This window comes from Azolla caroliniana, unplaced genomic scaffold (assembly GCF_043228905.1).
Source record: "Azolla caroliniana isolate FFs.n. ecotype wild unplaced genomic scaffold, voAzoCaro1.0.p SCAF_6, whole genome shotgun sequence".
Classification (NCBI taxonomy): domain Eukaryota; kingdom Viridiplantae; phylum Streptophyta; class Polypodiopsida; order Salviniales; family Salviniaceae; genus Azolla; species Azolla caroliniana.
Genome location: NW_028230441.1, coordinates 8,973,890 through 8,997,422, shown reverse-complemented (window position 1 = coordinate 8,997,422; position 23,533 = coordinate 8,973,890). Strand labels below are relative to the sequence as shown.

General features: G+C 37.2%; 1 protein-coding gene and 1 pseudogene across 5 annotated transcripts; one reads left to right on the top strand and one right to left on the bottom strand.

Annotated features, from left to right (window-relative positions):
* Positions 1-9,899: 9,899 nt before the first annotated feature.
* On the bottom strand, positions 9,900-12,134 carry LOC147862997 (glycylpeptide N-tetradecanoyltransferase 1 pseudogene; annotated as a pseudogene).
* A 1,492-nt stretch (positions 12,135-13,626) lies between these two features.
* LOC147862996 (RHOMBOID-like protein 12, mitochondrial) lies at positions 13,627-20,426 on the top strand. 5 transcript variants are annotated; one of them, XR_015529986.1, is made up of 11 exons: positions 13,627-13,699; positions 13,736-14,123; positions 17,264-17,378; positions 17,589-17,708; positions 17,974-18,084; positions 18,166-18,213; positions 18,294-18,398; positions 18,478-18,519; positions 19,350-19,423; positions 19,856-19,991; positions 20,256-20,426. XR_015529986.1 is itself a non-coding variant. In XM_087321813.1 (10 exons), exons 2-10 carry the CDS (start codon positions 13,738-13,740, stop codon positions 19,857-19,859), a joined length of 1,005 nt encoding a protein of 334 aa, XP_087177939.1. In that variant the 5' UTR covers positions 13,627-13,699; positions 13,736-13,737; the 3' UTR covers positions 19,860-20,247. The 5 variants fall into 5 exon arrangements, 3 of the variants coding, with proteins under 3 accessions (XP_087177939.1, XP_087177937.1, XP_087177938.1); XR_015529987.1 differs by having other exon boundaries at positions 20,302-20,392; XM_087321813.1 differs by lacking the exon at positions 20,256-20,426 and having other exon boundaries at positions 19,856-20,247.
* Positions 20,427-23,533: the final 3,107 nt, after the last annotated feature.

The window sequence follows — 23,533 nt, the reverse complement described above, 5'->3', positions numbered from 1 at the left end:
CTTGTAACATTCAGCCTGTGTATGGCCTGGTTTACCACAATACCAGCAGCCATCATCATTTACATAAGTTTGCTTACCTCTACCTTGGTTGCTCCCCCTGCCTCTGTTGTTGTTTCCTCCTCTATGAGCTTGTTGTCCTCTTCCTTGAAAGCCATTATTATTGGTTCTTCCTGAGCCAAATCTTCCATGGCCTCTTCCTCGGCCTCTTCCGGCATTATTATAGAGGGCTTGCCCCTCGTTCTCTGAGTTTCCTTTATTTGCATCATCCATCTGATTCCTTTCCTCTACCACAAGCATTGAGACCAGATCTGAAAAACTTGGGATACTATCCCTTGTGAGCATAGAAGTTTTAAAACTCTTGTATTGAGGTCCTAAGCCTCTTAAGCATATTTCCACTTTGTCATCATCTTCTATCTTCACATTGATAGAAGCAAGTGATTCACATATACTCTTGATTTTTAGGGCATATTCATTTATTGACATCTTACCTTTCTCCAAGGTATTTAGCTCAGTCTTTAACTGGAGCTTTCTAGCCTTTGTGTTCACAGCAAACAGTTTTACCAAGTTGTCCCAAGCTTCTTTTGGGAGCATAGCATCTTGTATATGCCCAAGCATTGAATCTGAGATGCTGAGTGATAGCCAATGCATTACTTTCCTTGCCCCTTGATTCCAATCGTTAAATGCCTTAATATGTGCAGCTGTTGCATTCTCTTCTGGGATCTCTGGAGCCTCTTCTAGGTCTCCTTCAATGTAATCCCAGTATCCTTTCCCCATCAGAAAGTTTGTCATTCTGAATTTCCACGCCGGGAAATTGTTTTTATCTAATTTCTCTGTGACCATTTGACCTACATTCTCTGCAGCCATTTTTTTTCTTCCAAAAAACCAGGGTTTTGCTTTAGTTACTTCAACAAGTAACTTTCTGATTTCTGATCAGCAACCAGAGAAATAACTTTCTCAGATTAAGGCACTGCTATACTCTTCCTTACGAGCTACTCTGCTCTGATACCATGTTAAGAAAACGTGAAGAAGGCACTCGGGCTCTTCTTTTGTATGCGCGGCGGATCGTAGTGTGCTGGATCGTTAGCGTGCTCTAAACAGACAGAGAAAGGAAAGGGGACTTACCTCTGTAGTAGCAAAATGGTTTTCTTCTATTACATGTAGAGCTCAACTTGCTCTCGTCAGTCTTCTGGTCTCTCACTCTCTCAGAGTTCTCTACTCACTATTCTCTGTTTTTTCTTACTACTTACTTACTATTCACTCTCACTTACTTTTACCTAAGTCATAAGTTATTACACATGCAGCTAATTAGCTGCCAGTAGCTAATTAGCTGTCAGTCGCTAAATAGCTGTTCACTAGCTAATTAGCTGTCACTAGCTAAATAGCTGTTTTACCTTTTTGTTCACTAGTAGCTAAATAGCTACTATAGCTTATTTCTCATAAGCATCACATACCATGTTGAGCTTGCTTCTCAACAAGAATTACCTCTTCAACATACAATGGAAATGCAAAAGTTAGATATTAAAGCTTGGCGTGAAGGACATGACTATTCAAATGCAAGATAATCGGATGCCTGAAATAAAAAGAAAAATGTTGACTCTAGAAGAATAAAAAGAGATTTTAGTGAAGGCAAATGTCGAAATAAAATCTACAATTGAAGGGAAGGAATATGTGATCATGACAAGTTGGAAAGATGTTCTCTTGAAAGAAACACCGAAAATCACGCAAAGACATTCTAATACCATGGATGTGTTAGATGCAAAGGAGCAATATGAAATTGAAAGAACAAAGAATAATATTGTCATTAGAGGTATGCAAGAGAATGAAACAGGTAATGCATTATCTCTTGGAGAAAATATTACAAAATTCTTTGAAGATCACTTTGTGATGCGAATATTATTGTATACGCCGCACATAGGGTTGGCAAAAAACAACTAGAGGGAAAGTCATCTCGAGCTATTGTTTGTACAATCCTTGATGAACGTAAAAGGGCAATGATTCTAGGTAATAGTAAGGTGTACTTAAAAGGGACAAGTTTTTTTGTAAAGGAGGATAGAACTCGACAAGAGCAAGAACGTAGAAGGCAAGCATATGCATCTAGGAAAGCAAGTAAAAAGGCATAGCAAGCAACGACCTATGGGACTATAAGTGCTTCACGATTAAAAGTAAGTGGTGGTGGTGATGATGATGGTCCATTACCTTCTATAAGTGATTTTAATCCATTTTGAAATATGATGAATTGGTTTTAGTATAGACCTGGAAGACTTGATTTACCAAATGCTTGTTGCTTTGCTGCTTTGGAGGTTATAGATCCTGTAAATTCAACAGGTAGAATAATGGAAAGTATCCACCTTGCTATAGAGTATATGCGTCATAACCATGATGGTTTTTACATGGCTCTTGAATATCCTTTCAGAACACGCTTTCCCTGTCTATCTTTGGTAGGCGATTTATTGGTTTCTAGAGCACCGCTTGTTTAGCAGGTGGATCCAGAGTGCCAAAGAAAAGAAGAGCGGTTTTCAGCTTCTTCCGTCGGCCGCAGGTCAGCCTCTGAGGGCGCATCCCGGGTTTAGGGCTCAATGATGTAGCTCAAGGTATGGATATTGTATTTTTGGCTTAAACATGGGAGCATGAGGCAAAACGTATACCTAAGATAGACGGTTACCTCATAAAAACGATATGACCTCTCTCCAAAGGGAATATTGGGTGTGTCGAGATAGCATGTATCTACCATGAGAGCTTAGATAATTCTATCAAAGTATGCAAATATGATGATAGAGCTTAAATAATTCTATAAGAGATACATATGGATAAAGGTTAATTTGGGGAAAGAGAAGTTGTATATAGTTGCATGTTACATTCCTTACAAAGACTCAAACTACTATAGTAGGTTTGGGTTAGATTGTGACGATCCTTTTATAGAATTATGCCATGATATACTGTCATTTGAGAAGCTTGGTAAAGTTTTAATCACGGGAGACTTCAACGCAAGAGTTGGAAATTTCCAAAATGTGGAGTCATTTGAAGAAAATGTAGTAGAACATTGTCTATTGCGTGACTCAGAGGATTGTGGCATGTCAGATTATGGAAAACTTTTGATACATATGTTAAATTGCACAAACTTGATTATCCTAAATGGTATATAAAGGCATTCCCATTGACAAATATGCTCACATGTTTACCATCCTCGAGTGGAGGAAGTGTGGTTGATTACACATTCATGTTGGCATGTGATCTATCATTGGTGAATGTGTTTAAAATTGGTTCTCTATCTCCGGACTCAGACCACAAGCCACTATACTTAGAGCTTGCAATTCCACATTTCACCAATAGATGCCATGGAGTGAAAGATGAAAAGAGATGTACCATCTGACCTTGCTACGAAAAAGCTAAGATGTATGCAAATGAAGTGGAGAACCATTTGTTATATTTTTCTCTAAGCAACAATGTTAAAGAAAATTGACAACATTTGAAAGATATCATAATTAAGGTTGGGTATCAATACTTTAACAGGCATGTAGTTTTCCATGTCATTCTTGGTTTAACGATGATTATAAAATGTATCTCAAATGGTTTAAGTCCACAGAGGGGGGAAATGAAAAGATTGTTGCATGGCACCTATATAAGAAAGTAGTGAGGAGAAATAAAAGAAGATATTTCCAAATGCAAGAAATGAAAAAGAAAAACTTGTTTAAGCTCAAACCAAAATTAGCATGGGGACAACTCAAGGGTAAGAAAGAAGTTGTGAACGATCACTTTACAAATGAAGAGATGTTAGACTATGTACAAAGGCTATATATGCATGAAGGTGTGGCTCCTATGGTTGAGAAAATTGAAACACCATGCACTACATGTATTGATATTGATGACGTCAATAAGGGAATAAAGAAGATGGCGAGTGGGAAAGCAGCAGATGCAACATATGTCTCAAGTGAGCTTTTAAAATGGACAATGCCACATACTCGTCATTGGATAATGACAATTATAGAACAAACTATAAAACAATGATTTCCAAATGATTGGCTTATGAATTGGATTAAACCAATATTTAAAGTGGGAGATAAGAATCGTACAATAATGGTGAGCTCAACTATTGCTAAATTATATAGCACATTATGGAGCAAAAGATAAGCACATGAGCTGAAAGTGTAAGCAAAGAGCACTTGGGCAAGCATGATTTAGACCAAAACACTCCATTGTGGATCATTTGGTCACATTGAGAGTAATCATGGAAGAGAGTCGACTACAAGGAAAAACAATTTATTGTTGTTTTGTTTATTTTAAGAAAGCTTTTGATACCATACCAAGAAGTGAGCTTTGGAATAGAATGGTAGAGATTGACATGCCATTAGAGTATCGAGTTGTTGTTGCACGCCTATATGAACAAGTTAAATGCCAACTAAAAATGGATAGTGGATTCTCAAAGCACTTTTTAAGTAACATGGGGGTCAAGCAAGGATGGCCGCTATCACCCACACTCTTTGGCTTATGTATTGATAAATTAGAAGAAGTGGTGAACAAGGTTGCAAGAGAAGAGGAATTGAATGCCCCTAAATTGATGCAACATGTTATCTTATTGCTTCTATATGCAGATGATGTGGTACTCTTCTCATATGATGTTGATAGTATGCAAAATTTACTTGGGGTATTAGAAGAATTTTGTCATAGTAGTGGACTAGTAGTGAATGTGGAGAAAACAAAAATGATGGTAGTGCAAACCATCCAACCTCATCATTACCCTATGCTCACATATAGAGGTGAACATATACAATTTGTTTGAAGCTTTAAATATATTAGTATTGATGTACCTGCCACAAATAAATGGAGTGCATGTTTTGATTCTAGGCTCCAGGCCGGTTGGAAATCGTATTACCTTTTGGAAAACCAATGCAACGAAAATGATACTTGTGGATGAGAAGTAAAACTAATGTTGTTCAATGCCATGGTAACTGAAGTATTGCTTTATGGAGTAGACATATGGGGTGGCACCATCTCTCTTAATGCATAGAATGAGATTGAGAAAATTCAAAAGATATTTTTAAGGAGGCAATTAGGAGTTAAATGCACTACCTCTTACTAGGTCATGCTCTTGAAAATAGGTGTTCGACCCATAGAACTATTGACACTCCAAAGAGTATATAAATACATTACAAAAGTCAAGAATATGTTGAATCATCGATTGCCACATCTTGCTTGGAATGTTGGATGTAAGCTACAAAAGAATCATAAAAGTAAGATTCTCTCATCCATTTGGGTTGTTGACATAAGGAAATGGTTTACAAGATGGGGTTTGGATTATCTTTTAGAGCTTTTGGGCAATGCTATGCAATATGTAATGATTGAGGAAAGGTTGGTGGAATCATTAAGGATGAAGTGGGAAGATGCTAAAAGGACAAAGCTAGAATACTACATTGCAAATGTCAACCATGAATGTTGGTCTCAATATAAAGCAAGAATGGCTATTGATCATAGCTAACCTTATCTCATTACCAATATGAGTAGTAATGCTCGTAGAGCCCTTACACTACTTCGCACTAAATCTCACAAGTTAGGCATTGAAGTTGCATCATGGTATCAAAATGTAACTAATTTGAAGACATGCAAAGTATGCATTGAAGGCATGTTAGAGGATGAATGTCACTTTCTCTTCACATGCTCGACATATAGTGCAATTCGTTCAAGATATGCTGACATACTAAGAGGGAGTGATAACTTAAGTGCCATACTTAAGACACCACCGAGAAGGTTGAGCTCATATGTGCATGCTTTATTCACACATAGAGACTTTGTGCTTCAATGTATGAATACCCCTTCTTAGGAAGGAGACACACATCAAGAACACATGTATACTCTGATCCCATAGGTCAAAATTGGCCTCTTTATGGACGATAAAAATTCTAATGCTAATTCTAATTCTAATTCCCATCAATCTCTTTTATTCCTCTCCATCCGTGTGGTCTTAAAGTACCTATCGAATCACTCCGACCTAGTATTCATCACCACTTAAACTAACACTATACTATTTACACACATTTGTACATAGAGACCATTTTCGTGTGCATTCGGCTCCATTTTCTTCCTATGGCCGAAATCCTTTACGACAACAACCAGAAATGAAATGTACAAAGTGTTAGGAAACAAGTCCCTCTAGATGGGAAGGAGAGCACGATCCAGATTGAAGTCCGAGGAACCGACTAGATTAAGAACGAGACCGAATCCGGATCCGGATTGGATCTGGATAGGCATCCAGAAAAGAAATGTACAAAGTGTTAGGAAACAAGTCCCTCCAGATGGGAAGGAGAGCACGATCCAGATTGAAGTCCGAGGAACCGATTAGATTAAGAACGAGACCGAATCCGGATCCGGATTGGATCTGGATAGGCATCCGGAAAAGTCCATACTTGTAAATAGGTTTTGTTACGCCTATTTGGGTCAGGACTGTAAATAGCCCTAAAGTTGTATTAGTATAAATACAACTAGGGCAAATCATTATGTGTATGATGTAGTTGCAACTAGTGTGTATGAGAGTTGTAATCGTTGCTAGACGAAGAGTAGCTCAAGGTTGTTGCCTTAGAGTCTTATGTGTATTTCCTCCTACCATAGTGATATTGCTTGGAGTTTGTGTCCTCTTGTGGTTTTTCCCTCTTAGGGTTTTCCATGTTAACATCTTGTTTCATTGTCTGTGTCATTTTCTGTTCTAGTTTGATTCTTCTTGTCTTTGCATTTGACTTGCTACCTGGTTGTGGCCGGTCTCTCATTTACAACACAAAGGAGGGAAATGAAAGCTTATGAGCAGAAGAGAAAACTATATTGATCAACTAAAAATCATCAAGAAGACATGATGGGCCAAGTGAGCTTTATATACAAGTCCTCAAGGGACTACCACATAAAATGTGGTCGACAAAATATAATCATCGACATCCACTTGAGTACAAATTTGTCATAAGAATACCTAATATTATTTGACCACATTTACCCTTGACAATGTAGATGTCTCAATCTAGTTCTTTGTGTAGCTAGATAGTTCACACGGATTGTCATGCTTTTCTTAAATAAGCACCTTGTCGTGGCGTGGCCAGTCCAAGGGTAAAAAAGGAAGAAAAAGGGATAACTACATAAAAGAATGTATATATGTAAATATGCAAAAGAAATATAAAATAAAATAAGTTAATCGTCAAATAGTTAAGGTTATTGATTGTGTGTGGAAAGGTAAAAGGTTTGAATCTTGGCATTGTTAAACATCAGCCATTAGGGACAAAGATCCACGAAGACACCAACACTATTATTGTAAATTAAAATCACAAAGACACTATAAAAAGGGGGGATAGAGTAAATCTCACGAAAAATCTTGTTGTCAAATGGCTACCTTAATGTGAAAGGAGCCCAACCTCATCGTAAAAAGTTGGTGACTTTGGTAGCTCTTTTTTCTTCTTGGGTTTTCTACTTTCATATTGTTTTTACTAGAGCTCTAACTCACTCCTGCCTATCTTTCACTTGACCCAAAGAGTGATTAAAGCTAAGAGATAATTTAGATAAACCCTAACAACTCTACCTCTTGTATACGTATCATATGCATCTTCATAATGGAAGTCATGTTTGTATTGTTTTGAGATCTTCTTATGTATATATGTGTCTAAATGTTAATCTTGTATTAAGGGAGAGTTAACACAAGAGAGGGCAAGTATGAGTGCTAGTTAGACAAGGGTTGCGAAGCTAGAGGATCGAGCATGATTGACAACAAACCCTAGCCTAGTTTGCTACTAATAAGGTAAAAACTAGTCCGGATTCTTCGACTCAACGATATTGATGTGGAGTAGAAGTATATCCATTCATAGACAAAAACCACATGGACACGTGTTTACATGGGAATTACATATCATTTTTTTAAATCTTGATGAAAATGAGTAGATGAGCATTTATGAAAAGGGCATGGTAGGGCTCATTTTGGGGTTCAATCATTTGTGGGTTTTGGTTTTGTTTACGGAGAACTTTAGAGCATCCTCTCCAACTTCTTCCTCCTTTTGGGATTTAAGATTTTGGTGTTTTTATCTACCTATCTACTTCTTTTAGGTTTTTCTTCTTTATTTAAAGTTAATTTAGGGTTTTCTTGCAATGAATGTGAGAGTGGATATTAGGCCACTTCTCTTTATAGTTCTCCTTTCTAGGGTTGTGTTAAGGTTGAGGGTTTTTCTTCTTAATGGGCTAGTTTATTAGGGTTAGGATAATGGGTTATTAGGGATTCTCTTAAGTGGAGCGGCGGGTGCATGAGACAGAGAAGCAGGTACTTGAAGGGAGAAGTTTGAAATGAGAATCATGGAAAACTACATTGACAAAAGGCATGCAATCATCGATCAGGACCCCAAACCACCGAACTTGAAAACTCCTCCCTCATTTGATTAATTTTCTCTTTCTTGTTTCTTTGGTAAAGCCCACCTTTATTGTTATTCTATATTTAAAGGGTTCTTCATTGTGATTGGGCACTAAACATTGTTCTAAATTTATTATTAATTTTCATATTTTTTGTTAACCTTCAAGCTTGTTAATCACATTATGCATCAATGTTATGCAACTTCACAAGACTTAACACGTAAAGACGTCCATTGAATCCACGAGAGGCACGTTTGAAAGTACAAGTGCCCAAAGCATGAACATTTATTGAATCCACTAAAGCCCTCCTCATGTGTTCTCATCTAGTGTTCTACAACTATTTATCACTTTTGGAAACTTACATTTCAAGCTTTATTGCATATCATGTGGTTTCTCCACCTCCTATTGAGCTTGCTCACGGTCCAACATACGAGTTCAAAACCTTTTTTACATCAAAATCATACACCTTAATTGTTTTATTAAGTTATACATCTAGTTACCAAACTTTGGTGCCTATGTAGAATCTTATAAATACCACAAAATTTATTGCCAAATTTCATCGTCAATATCCCATTAAGCCAAATCCCAAACCATGCATTATGACTCATAAACCTTGTCACCAAAGGCAAGGCTTTCTATTGGGCTTTAGTCTATCCCCTTTTACTTATTGTCTTGTTAAGCTCAATGTCTGTTGTTGGTGCCATTTTCTCTAGAACTAGTGTCTTAGATGCTAGACAATTGGTGTTTTTTCTTTAGCACTAAAGGCTGTTATTCGCAATGAAAAAATAGAAGACAAGGAGATTTGATTTCTATGTTTGCATCCATAACCAGGATCCAGTCCGGAACCCATTGATAGTTGTGAAATTAGAGGTCTATTATAAATTTTGACATATTGAAAAGAATTCAAAGCATGTTGAAATATTTCCTATTGCATAAAAGGTCTATTGTTGATTGTGTGTTCTTTAATTGTTTTTTGCGAGCAAAGCAAGAGTTTAGCATGTAAAATAAAGTATTGTAAGAAGGTTTTTCTCTTCTTCTTTTTCCAGAAAACATCCTTCAATTAGTTCGAAAAAGACCCACAGATTAAGTTAGGTGCTTAATTCCAAGCAAAATTGTCAAAACATGGTTTTATTAGATTTTTTCCTCCTTGGTTTAATAATTGCAGCAATAAATCTTGACTAAAACACTCATGGGCCTTACCCTAACTCATCACACACTACCATAACCACCCTACCTTTTACTAAAATTACCAAGCATATGCTTAAAGGAAATAGTAGGCTGCATGAAAGCTGAAAGGGGATGCACAATTCAACATTTAAATGTTGCAAGAAATAACAAGGGGTCACAAAACTTCACAAGATTGTAGGATATATAGATATTTACGTCATAGGGATCACAAAATATCTACAAATGGCAAATCTAGTCCATGTATATGCTTAGGATGGAAATTTACAAATCCAAAAAAGCTTTCATAGAGAGATAGATTAATGCAACCATTTTGGTTACAAATCCATGTATATGCTCGGAGAATCATAATCCATCTTTTAAACCACAACAATAAATGAGTTAATGGTACAAATAAACAATAAGTGAGGTTTTGTTACAAATCAATGATAAATTATTTAATGTTACAAAACAATAATAAATGAGGTAATGTTACAAATCAACAATGAATGAGATGAAGATAAAAATCCGAAAATAATTCACCTAAAGCTACATGTTAATGGAAGAATCTTCGGAAAATGCAATATAGAGGTTAATGAAAGAATCTTCACATGGTACAATTGCCAGACTGCATAACATAGTCCATGCATATCTTTTTCGGGTTTCATTTCTTGGTATGTATGATTTATTATTTTTCTGCTTTAATTTTGTCTTATATCATTTCTTTTGCTTCTTCTTTTTTGGCTATTGAGCTAGTGCAAGAGTCATGAATCCAACCCATCAAGAAATTGAAAGGTCAAAGATTACCTTTGCGTCCGGAGCAGAAAGCAGAGAAATAGAGCTTTTTCGCTTTTTGAATCAGTATAAGGATGAGCTCACATGGTCATATGGGGTATATCTGCAATGCAAGAACCCGAATCAAAATGGCTGGAGAAATCGAGAGTCCCAAAAGTTCAAAGTTCATCTAAGCATCCAAAGTAGGATGCGAAGAATCTCGAGCATTTCAGCCATCTGAATCGATATAAGCATGTGTTTGCGGTGCCGTAAGAATATATGAATGGCCCCAACCCTACAATAACAACAATCCCAACTCCTCTGGGAGTAATTGACTCTTGAGATGATAATTGTACAAGTAGTATTGAAGATTCCCATCTCCGGGCTTAAACTTGAGGTCTTCAAAGACATCTTTATTGTGCATGATATCAAGAGCATTAAACACATCTATCCCCTTTTGCTTTGCCACAATTAGAGCATCCTTCATTAACTGACAAAGAGACGTTTTTGTACTCACATTATAGAATGAATATGCCGCTTTGAGCACTTTATACTTTTCATTGCCTAAAATGGTCGATGGGAGTATATAGAAGCTGCAAAAGTCTGTAACATTTCCTGACTCAGGGTCTTCGACTACAAAGGTATGTATAACATCATCATCACGAGTGGGCATGAACCAATGCTCAATATCTTCTTTAGAGAATTCGGGGGCCACAGTGAATTGTGCGAGGTAACTTCCGAGAAGTGACTGGATGGCCTCAACATCAGATCTCTTCATAGCTCTGAAGCCAGAGGTCAGCGGCATGTGAGGCAGTTTGTAAAACTTAATGGCATTCGTCAATGTCGAGCGAGGGCACGAGAATCCGATTTCGACAAGCTTCTTCGGATTCAATGACCTGTGCCAATACTGGGACATGCCAAAAGGTGGGGGTGTATGTAACACAATGCCAGTAGTGTATACGGCGTGCCATATGTCCATGATATGTACACGACGAGTAAGTTCTTTGATGAGCAGTGGTGTCAGTCTCTTGGACCTAAGCTTCTTGTGAATACAAAGGAAGTTAATTTCAGCCATCTCCACGGTTTTGCCCCGGATTTTGATTCTTGAAGGGACACCGGTGATGAATGCCACAATGCGTTTGGTGCGCTCGACTCGCACGCCGACATGCCAATCTGGGCAATGACGCGGTGGGCAAAGTGCCCATTTCAAGAATTCCATGGAATAATCGAAGCGAAACATGCTTTCCACATCTTCGACATAGTTGTGTTTCAGAAGGTTGTAGATCTCACTCATGGTTTCTTCATGGTTCACGTCACATGTACACCATTCGTAGTGCTTGGGCAGGGTGTAGGGTTGGGTTCGAATCTCGGCCACGCCATGTGGAGGATCAATGGGTCCTTCCTCTTCCTCTTCATCTTGTTGCTCATCGTTTTCTTCTTCTACTTCATCCTCGTCGTTTTCTTTTTCTTCGTCCCCTTCATGGTCTTCTTTTTGCAGAGGCTTCGACAGATCTTCTTCGTCGGATATGTCATCGTCAGAATCCAGATCTTCCTCTCCGATCGATGAAAGCTCTGCCATGCGATTCTCTGTCTCTGTCTCTGTCTCTGTCTCTGTCTCTGTCTCTGTCTCTCTCTCTCTGTCTAAACAAGATTCCACAGAACATGAGAAATGTTTTATCTTTCATGAAACTCCAGAAATACCCTTTCCTCAAAATTTCTCAAATACCCTTCCCTCGTATATCGAGACTCCCTTCCTCGTATTTCCAATAATTCCTGAAAATACCCTTCCCTCGTATTTCAAACAATTCACCCGATACCCCTCGTTGCTTCATGAATTTCCTCAACCACATACACGTAACACATACATCTTCTTACGCTCTACATCCAAGTGTCGCCCATAGTACTAACTTCGAGTAAAGATTATATATATATGTAGACACACACACACATATATATATAGAGAGAGAGAGATCATGGATGATGATGATAATTGAACTTCCTTGGGAGGCTGGAAACCTGTGGTCTGAGACCTAGTTGATTAAATAGGTTATGTTATGTCATGCATATTTGATTGTAGCTAGCGCAAATAGGATGTAACTAGCGGCCTCTAATTAGGAAACATGAGATTCTTCTCCCTTTACTATTTAAAAGATCAATTAACAACATAATCAGTTGTAATGCATTATTACGAAGATATTTTCCTAAAAAACTACCAAAACCCAATGAATGAACGAAGCTCTTCGATATTGCAATGAATAAGTTGGAGATTTGACATTGCAAATCGAAATACTAATGGTACATTATGAATATTTAGATTAACAAAGTATTTGTTTTAATGTGTTTAACCACATTGACCATCCCCAAGCAAAGGAAAGCAATAGAACATAAACTACCATCGGTATCTCATGCAATTGAATAATACCTTATGTTATACATAGGATGTTGAGGTGGACATATCCGAAAGAAAAGAACTTTGCCTCGCCAATAAAGTTTTGATGGTCCCTAAACCCTTGAAATTAATTCCCCAACACCTTAGGCTTCTAGAAGCATCACGTTTAATAAGTTCTTATTGTTTGTCTCACATTCTAAGATAAACAACTTCCCACTCACCATACGTGTGAAACATTTAAATTAGTTGTAAATTTAGTTCATAAGGTTATGTTAGTAACAGGTTTATCATGCGACTCCTATTGTGTATTGTTTTCATTCATACAACTATTGTATTATTCCAAGCAACCCATGATTCTTTTCGTTAGAAGAAGGTCACATCATTGTTGAAGTTGAGCTTAGGTAAGAGGACATGGGAATGTGTCAACACCGTCCGTTGAGGACGTGCCATTAAGCGAAGGCCGAGTCCATTGTATATAAGGCAAAGGAAGTCAAACTTCCTCGTGTGAGGAAAATCCAAAGATCCAATTGTTAACCACACGCATTGTATTCTTGTACAAGCACATGGTTCAGAATGCCATGGTCATGTGAGTGGAATCAATGACCACCACATGTAATCAAGGTAGCTATAAGTGTGTGTGTTTTGCCATGTTGGTGGGATGGGAACTTGGTGGAGGGGTATTTCTGTAATTTTGGAAATGCTAAATTTTAAGATGATTCATGAAGGCAGGGGTATTTGCGTAAGTTTGGAAGACCCAAGCAAAGCTTAGGAAGCCTTAAGCTATAGGAAGCAAAGAAAGAAAGATTAAAGAGAAAGTAAGAGGAAGAAGGAAGGAATGGAATATGTATGTTATATATGTATGTACATATGTAATAATATGATGGTTTGCTGCTGCTCTCCTTCTCCTTCTCCTTCTCCTTCTCCCTCGCTGAGCTCCATCGCCTGCTTTGCCTCAGTCTGAGTCAAGCTTTCCATTTCCCTTCTGTTTCAAATCCAAACTGTCTGTCTGTCTCTTTATCTCCAATCTCTCCCTCTCCCTTTCAGCCATGTCTCTGACCTCCAATCTCACTCGTCGTCGCCTTCTCCTTCTTCGTAATCGCCTTCTTCTTCCTTTCTCTCCCTCTGATTCATCTGCGAGCTTCCATCACCATCTCCATCACCATCACCATCTCCATTATCCTCCTCCTCCTCCTCCTCGTCGCCATTGTCATCCTCCTCCTCATTGCCGCCATTACAGCAAACCTCCGAATTTCGCCTTTCTTACTCCTTCTCCCACCATTCATTCTTCTTCCTCCTCCTCCTCCCCCTTTTTTCATTCTTTTGCAGTGGCTGGATTGCGATCTGCTCTTCGTCCCTTTCCGTTTACGTCATCCCCATACCATCATCGTTTCAAGAGTTTCAATGGATCCTTCCTCTCCAGACGCTACTCGGGGTAAATATATGTACATGTTCCCCATCTCTTCTGTTTATAATCAAATAAGAAGTATGTTCGCGATCTTTGAATTCAGACACTACTCGATCATAGCGTATATGAGATTCCTCATCTTTGCCTTCTGATCATTTCCTTACATATATCGTGTGTTCTGAAAACATAGACGATCAAGGCTTAGAGTAATGGGGAGCAAATGTAGGGAAACGCAGAAAAATTTATCCTTTGCTTTCTGATCACAAAAAGCTAGTTGTTCTCTTACATTTTGTGTACCTTGATAACAGAAAGATGAGAAAGGATGTATAAAAATATGGGGACTAAACGTCTTCTTTCTTTATGAAATAGAGAAGTAAGCTACTATCGTTCTTACACTTTGTATTCTCAATGAACATTACAGCTTGAAAAGCAAATAGTTAATGTTAAAGAAAAGTGGTGAAGGTATTCTTTTTGTTTCTCTTCTGATCGGAGAAGAAATCTCGTCTTTTCTTAGATATGGCATGTTCTCAGTACATCAAAGCTTCAGATGGAAAACAGTTTAAGGTTCAAAAAAGTGCTAAAGATCATGACGTTCTCGTTTCAATCATAGCAGCACTCTAGTCTTTTCCTTAACATAATATTTTCTCTGGGAACATTACAGCTTGCAAGGGAAAGCATCCAGAAAACCCTGATAAAGTATATAGAATCATGATACGATTACAGGTATTTTATTTATGATATCAGCGGATCAATCTTGTCCCAAGGGTTAAAATTGGATATAAGGATTGTGCTTTCTATCATTTTTTTCTCCTCTTTGACTATATTTTATGTAGCAGATGGATTCATAAGCTTTTACGCTAGTACAAACTTGGTTAATAAGATGATGTACACTCTTTTTTCTGAAGAAGCAGTTAAAAGAATTATTTAACAAGATGATATACACATTATTTTTTGGAAGAATTTTAGTAAAGCACTGAGCATAAAATCCGATTATTAGGAGTCTTATTGCTATATGAAGTAGCCTCTTTATCAAATTGAAAAAAAGCTGTTATGTACTTATCCTGGCCTTGAGAAAGAAAGAAAGATATCTTAACGTCTTCTAAGACCAAAATTGGCCCATGAAACAATTGGTTTACAACAAAAATGGGGTATTTACCCATTCATCCAAAGTAAAAAAAAAATAAAAAAAAAATTAGAACTTAAGCTAAAGAATTCTAGTATAAAAACATGTTCTATAAGGAAATGACTTTATACTAGGCCTAGTTTCATTTCTATCCAAGTCTCTCGTAAAGAAGCGGGAGGTCAAAGGGTTTCGATGTGGATGTGGCTCGTGGTCCCAATGTAAAAGGTACCCCAACCATAGCTTCTAGGTGGCGTAGCTCACGTTCCCTTATCTTCTTAATTGTTTCTATTCCACGTTGAGTTGCTTTGAAGCCCGACATCCGAGGGCGTTCAGTTGTTCTTTGCGTTTTTGCTTCATCAAGAGAGAGGCCGAGTGGTGTAGGTGTGTCCACATTCATTGTCTCCCCTTGTTCCTGAAAAATTACATTAGTTACATGTTGGTGAATATTAAAATGGTTATGGTTAACACTTTGTAGTTTATTTTCCCTATGTTGTTTTAGCTCTAAGATATATCTACCTAGTCTCTTTATATCCGGGGTATCTAATAGTTTGGAGAGGGTGGGAGAGGGTCCTAGTATGTCTTGGTATTTCACCCTTTTCTCGGCATAAGTTGGACACTTGCATGTAAAGGAATACTTATCCTCTATCTCTATGTGACATAACCTACATATCCTTTCCTCTCTAGGGACTTTATTAGCATGGCCATTCTCAATCTCAAGTTGGTGAGATGATATCCTAAGTTGTCCAATGAATACCTTTAGTGCATTTGATAAGAATGTATTTAGATATTTTGGTCGTGTAATAAAACCTAACTTAGAGAAGTGCATGAAGTGTTCGTTATAGTACAACATTTAGATGGGAGTGGCTCTCGTGGGGTGATCCATTTATATTGGGTGTAAATTTGCGATATTTCTTGGCGTATTACTTTATTACGGTCCTCATGAGAGATTAAAGTTTGATTAGTCCCATGGTTATACTTAAGGGGAGGTAGGTTATTAATGTCTATGCCATTTACAAGTAACTAACTCACTATAGTGCTATACCAAGAGCTAGTATCGCCGGACATATATAGGGATCAGGATGCCTCAAAAGCTTGACGGGATATCCTATCTTGTGGTTGGCTATGTATCCTGTGAATGAAAACTACCAATTGGAAAAGTGTTTCTACTAACATCGGGGGCAAATTGAATTCTGCTCTAATAATGTCATGTGATATTGTCGATTTGCTTCGGAGTTGACCTGGAGCCTATACTACTGATGCATACATGAGGGAAGGGGTCACTAATGAGTCGAAGAGCCATCCCTTAGTCCGTGGCTCTTGAAAGTATGTCTGGTGGCATCGTCTCTCTAAGAGTGAGAGGGATGCATACCCTCTCGCTAGCCTATCTTTGGCTGCTTGGGTCATCGAGAATTTACCTGAATGAGCACTAAAAGTGACTCCCATATATACATATGATCCAACTACCTCAATTGGTTTATGAGAGAGGATTAGGTGACATTGATTCCTAACTCGAGATGATGTATGAAAGATAAGGACTTTAGTTTTCGCTAGATTCACTACCACTCCTCGTTGTGTGCAAAAGTCATCTAGGGCATTAAGGTGCTTTTGTAGGTCGTGTTCAGACTCCGAGAGCAAAACTATGTCATCTGCGTAGAGTAAGAGACCAACTTGCGTAAACCCCATGGCTACTCCGTTGCCTCCCTTACGAGTAATAAAATCAGTGATCTCATCAATGTAGATCCCAAAAAGAGTCGGTGATAGGGGGCAACCCTGTTTTACACCAATGGTGCTGGTGAAGCAACTGGATAGACCACCTGGGTAGTGATTGGTGAATCCTTATGCATTGGTAATTACTGTATATTTGAGTGATGGTCAGCAAGCTTAACATCAAGGAATCATTAGCTGGAAGTAAGCAAGCACCACAACCGACCGTTGACAAGATGGTTATCAAATATTTCTCTCTTCTATATGTTATATGATGTCTCTTCTAAAGCAACATTTTAAACTTATTTTTTTGGTTTCATGTCTGCTAACTGATTTGCAGAGGGCCAGACTTGTTTAATGCAACTACTGTCCTTTGGACTTTGATTGGGACCAATGTGGCTGTTTATGTGATGTGGCAGCAAATGAATGTTAGGTTCATGGATAAGCATTTCACGGTGAGATACAAAGAGCCCTTTGAGCTTTCCCATCAGTAGGTAGGATAATCATGCATACAATGATTGTATCGAAAACACTGTAGTTTATTTTGTGATGATCATATTTCTAATATATTTCAATCTGTCTATATTTCTGATTCAAGGATTAAGAATCCAGACTCTAGTTTATTGCATGGATTCGCCCACATGTTGCTTGTACTGTGTGGACAGGTGTCAGTTGATTCTGTCTTGAGTGGACGACTATACACAATACTGACATCTGCTTTCAGCCAACGGGATGGGAGTCATTTGCTGTCAAATATGATAGGGCTGTATTTCTTTGGCTCAGAGGTTGGTTCTACGAAAAGTAATTATCGTTAATGATCCAATAAAAAGACTAAAACAGGAGATTTGGCATTTAAAGGTATGAGTGCCACATCTTTTGATATTACCAGCTGATTCTTGGAAGTCTCTATCTTTCTGGTCTTTAATCTTAATTTCATCAAACATTCCATTCTCACAAGAACCAATTTCATATTTTTGAGATCCTACAAGCATGAAGATCCTCATACTTCTGATTGAGCATTTCAATTTATTTTTGCAAGCATCAGTTCAGATTGGCAGAACATTTGGGGGAAAGTATCTTTTGACAATATATGTTGCGGGTGCTGTTGGTGGATCATTTGGCCATTTACTTTACTATACTTACATATATCCTTGGTTGCAGGTCATTCATATTTTTGCTGTCAATTCTCATGACAAATGAATTTTTTGATCACTCATATTTATATTGCATTTTCTGTGACAGAAAACTCCAAGATACTTTTACAACCCTCGATACTCTCCAACAGCATTGGTATGGTAGTGATGTGTAATGTATGTGTTGATCTTAATTTTCATATTCTAAATTTCAAAACTAATGCAATTCATGTTCAGGGTGCAAGTGGAGCAGTTACAAGCATTATGTTGCTCAATATTTTTCTCCATCCAAAGCAAATTATATTTTTTCAAATGTTCATTCCCATGCCTGCAGCACTACTGGTATCTTATTTGAGCTCTTTGATTTATGCAATTTATTTGTAGACTATTATTGAAATAATATATATGCTTGGAACTGCAGGGACTGATAATTATTGGAAGGGATCTATGGTTAGCCAAGCAGGTATTTTCTTTCTCTTTTTATACATTTGATTGTTTGAAGAATGAAGTTTTTAATTATATTGACAACACGTTTTGTGATAAAGCATGTTAAATATGGATATTTAATCTGGCATATTCATCACCAGTATAACATTCTATGAAGTATATTTTATTTGTAACTAATTGTAAATATTTTTGTGACGAAACCAGGCCGGACTATAATGTTTAAGGACATTTGATCTATTTGTATTCCATTTTCTGTTCTTGTATATGCAATGATGAATATGTGATTCATATATAGATATCTTTGCATTTATGAATGACTGCATTTCACTTTGGATGTAAATTGCGTAGTAAAATAAGTTGGAGCAACCAAACCAATAAGTGCTGGATTAACACTCAAGACCATATAGAGGTTGTAAATATAACATTCAAATTTTTTTATACTATGACAGTTCGAGTTCAATTAATGTTTGATCCTTATGGTTGATGTCATTTCTTTCAAGATTATTTGACTTTGGTTAGTTACCCATTAGTTCATCAGCTTATTTATAAGCTGAAGTTTTCCATCTTCTTCCTCGTGAATCTACCTCATATTGGCCAGCAACTTAGAAATTGGGACATTCTAAGTATATGGTTTAATGGACCTTTGGAAGGGCGTATTGAGGTATTTGTGTGAGGTGTTTGACATTCTTGTTTGCTATGCTATTTGAAGCTAGTTTGTCTGCATTTCCATACAGTTAATGAAAGTCCTAGGCATTTATGTAAGCATGATAGTGTAAGATTCTTTCTTTGTATCTTCTTTTGCCTTGGAAAACAATAGATCTGACTCAATCACGTTATTGAATGAAGGGTGATACAGATGTCTCAGGGCCTGCTCATCTTGGGGGAGCTCTGGTCGCACTCTTAGCATTCTTGAAAATCAGGTTTTAACTTCCAATCCTCTTCTCAAGAGACTTTAGGGGGACAATAGTGCTACTAAAGAGTTTTGCTAACTAATATTTATCTTCGCATGATGCTTTATGGTGAAGATATTATTACAACTATAAATTTTTTCTGTCATTCTCTGCTGTTTTGAGTTGTATACACATCAGCAAGATTGCTGATTTATTCATCTTGCTATCTCAACAAAATGATGCTGCAAACCTTTCTGGTCAATGCATTTAAAGTTGCTAGGCTATTGTGGAATAAACTGCATATCATGCATATATGAGTCTATTGTTCATCAATGCTCTGCATGTGGACACCCAACTCTATTCTGATATATTTATTGGAGGCAGTTGGTATATCGTTGTTTTGCATGAATATTTTCAAGCATTTTAACTCAATTTAGATAGTTGCTTATCATTTATCTGCAGATAGATAGAAAAATAAATACACTTAATATTACCATCTGCGAGAGATCAAATGCTATGGGATAGGGATAGGGCTGGGGCTGAGGCTGTGACAAGGATCAAACTTGGGTTCTCTCGATTCTATGCCTTTGATGTTATGGTATGTGAGTAACAAATTTATACACCTTTAGTTCCTTAACATCACTGTGTAATCTTATTGATGTGTTACTTAATGCATTTCAGTTATCTGGGTATCAAACACAGTGGCATTGTTTGATGCACCAACCCTATTCTCTTTTTTTCATTTCAATATCAATCTTCAATCACTCACATCATAGTTACAAGGACACATTTCCCTACTATGTGTATCATGTATCATTCATAATTTTTCAAAGACTTATTCAAAATCATTTTTTTTATTTAGAGCTCTGGCTTTAACATCTTGTTACAACTTTTGGAGACATGCCTAGATTGTGAGCTTCTACCAATGATGATGGAGAGAGATTACATCATGGACAACCCATTTATTTATTTATACTTTAACATTATAATTTATAAACCAAGTAATTGTACATATTTGGCATTACACAATAAAGTATACTTTACATATGAATGTACATTTTATTTTAAAAGTGAATTGTCCTACTTATCATGGGGAATATCTTGAATTAGTGGGTGAACGCATTCCAACTCCATTGTTGACTATGCTAGCAATAGGAACATCGGTGACCATCATTGCATATTTATCCATTTGGCTTGACAAATTAATTGGAATAGATTATGAAGCTAGGGAAAGAAAAATGGAGAGCGCATGAAAGATTAGACGTTTTGGGGTGTAGTAACAAGTAATAGCCTTTGATGATCTATTAGGCAATATCATGCATGGAAGAAAAGAGGCTTCAAAGAAAATAAAAAACCACATTGCGGCTGATAAACAACTATACAATGGAAACAAGAGATAAACTAATCAAATGTGGGAATATCTCCAAATGAAATAATACTTGTGAATCAATCTTCTAAAACTAGTAACAAACTTGAAGGGTGGAAAACTTGTCCACAATGTCCAAATATTGTTGCCACGTGTTAGAGCTTAATCCCAATGTAAGCAAAAGATAAGGAAATATCAGATAGGAAAATAGAGAAGAGAGAGAAAGAAGGGTGTCGATCCACTTGACCACCCTTGAGTGAAGGGATCAAGATGGACTCGAGCCTTGATCGATGCGTCCCATACCATTGTTGTGGCATTGAGTTGTACATGGTAATGGCTTGCTTGCTACAAGAGTTGATCCTTTGGTTATATGCACGACAACCAATTAATAGGCTAATGTGGGACCCAGGGGGATGGTCTTGGACTAGTCCCACGATGGATCCAATGCAAAAAGTATTGTGAAATTTGGTAGAACCTTACTCATGTCTAAGCATATTCCAACTCCTGCGGCTCAAATGCACTGGAATAAGTGGGGTGTCTCAAGCAATCACTTGAAGGCTTATTGGAAATGGATTTGGTTTTAGGGGACCAACAAAATACACTCTCTTCAGATGGCTTTTACTACATGCAACACTACTAGTAGGTCAGTTTTTTAAAGGAAACATGGCACCCATTCTTAGACAATGTAGTTATTGTGGTGACTTGCAGGAAACTACCAAGCATGTTCTCTGGTCCTCTTCAATAGCCCAACAAGTATGGAATAACGTTCTTTCTTTATTCCTAACAATTAATGTAGGTTGCCTATTCTCCCGGGGATCAACGGTATGGAGGGTTCTCCATTCCAGTCTCTTATTGTATGAGGCAGATGATGCAAGAGGCTAAGATAGTCGTCAATAGGAATCTAATATCTGTCTCCCCTTTTCAGCAACCTTGAAAGCAAATGCGTGCAACCCATGTATGGAAAACAGTATCCACGATTACATTATGGACCTTATGGAAGTATCGGTGTAAAAGACGATATGATTCTATAATTCCCCTTCTCTTAGATATATTGCTAGAATTATGGGACAACTTATTGGCGGTAGTGTGTGGGTAATATGACAATATGTCGCGCCCTTCGGAGGTTGTTCTTAAGAAAAGGAAAACATTACTGCAATTATGGAGGAAGTTGCCTCTATTCACGGTCTCCTCTCAAGGACCTATCTGGAAATATCATCATCCCTGGCCCTTCCCCTGATTATCCTTTTTGTATATAACACTCTCTAATTGTACAATTTGTAGCCTTACAAAGTTTTTTCTAATACCAATGAAGGAAATCTTTTTGGAAAATAAAGAGGTTGTGAATCAAAGGAGTTGTCCAATTCACATGACTCGAGCACAAATGTTGGGAAACAATAATCGTTTATTAGAAGGACATAAATCATAGACTATGTTACACACATATCTTGGTGAATGATCCGATTTTTTCCAGATAATTTCACACACATATGGCAATACTCTATTCAAATCTCTATTCAAATTTCGTCAATCTATCTTACATGTCCATTGTGATGTAATACTCAACTTTTGCCAAACATGTTTCATAATGTTCTTGGTTGAAATTTGAGGTTACAATCACAAGTTTTAAACCATGGTCAAATATGGGAACACACCTTTGGCTTATCCCATTCATCTATGTATGTACATGGTGCTTTATTTGTCGTATTACACATCTAAAGAGAAATTGAATACATCATGATGTGTAGTTGGTATGTGGCAAACACCTAATAATAGTATACTCTAACTTTGTTTTCAATAGGCATTTCTTGGAAAATATATGTATGTATCCTTGCATTACATCAACATGTGATTCAAAGTCCCAATGGGGGAATTAAAGAGTTAAAACTACTTTTGTGGGCAAAGTGATTGCATTTCATTAGCGAAATTGTGTGTGCACAAACAATGCCTCTAGATAGATAACATAAACATTCGAAATAGAGATGGGGTAAAAGGCTTTTATTTCATGGGGGTGAAATAAAAGGCCTTAGTGTTGCCATAGTCGCTTGAATCTCAAAACACCATGAACATGTCTAGAGAGGGGTCGACGTGAGATAATTTCCCGAATATTGTTTGTCAAGCAAAGTTCAAACACTATCTTTTTCTATCAGAATGATTGCTTAAATTTCGCCAACTTATAAGTAAATGTATCACAATGGCTCACATCAATGACTTGGTCTTCAAACCCTCCTCATTGGAGATGGGACTGGACAATGCTTTACATCAATGCTTTTCTAGACAATTGTCACCTATGCTACGTAGTGTTTCCATTTATCTTAATCTCATACATAATGATGCACTTGTTTATATTCCTTTGTATTGACTTAGTTAATCCAAAGCAGATGAGATTGATCCTCAACTTGAGGATTATTAGGAATGGACACATTCGTTACAATATGAATAATGGCACTCTAAAGTTAGTTAGTCTTATTCGATGTGAAATATTATGAACCAGGGCGACTATGTATCAACTATCGTCATTTGGATAAAGTATTGTTTTAGCATCAAATTTGGAGGATTACTAGATGTGAGATGTTTGTTGTGGACCACCATATCGATGCAATGAAAAGAATAACCATTACAGTAATGTGAACTAATTACTACCTATAATATTTTTTAATACAATATATAATTCAATTAACTTGTGCAAATCCTTATTTAAACTAACATGGTCAAGTAGGGAGTGCGTCAGAGTTTTCGGCACAGAATTTTGAGCTGGGGAGACAAAGTTAAAATAA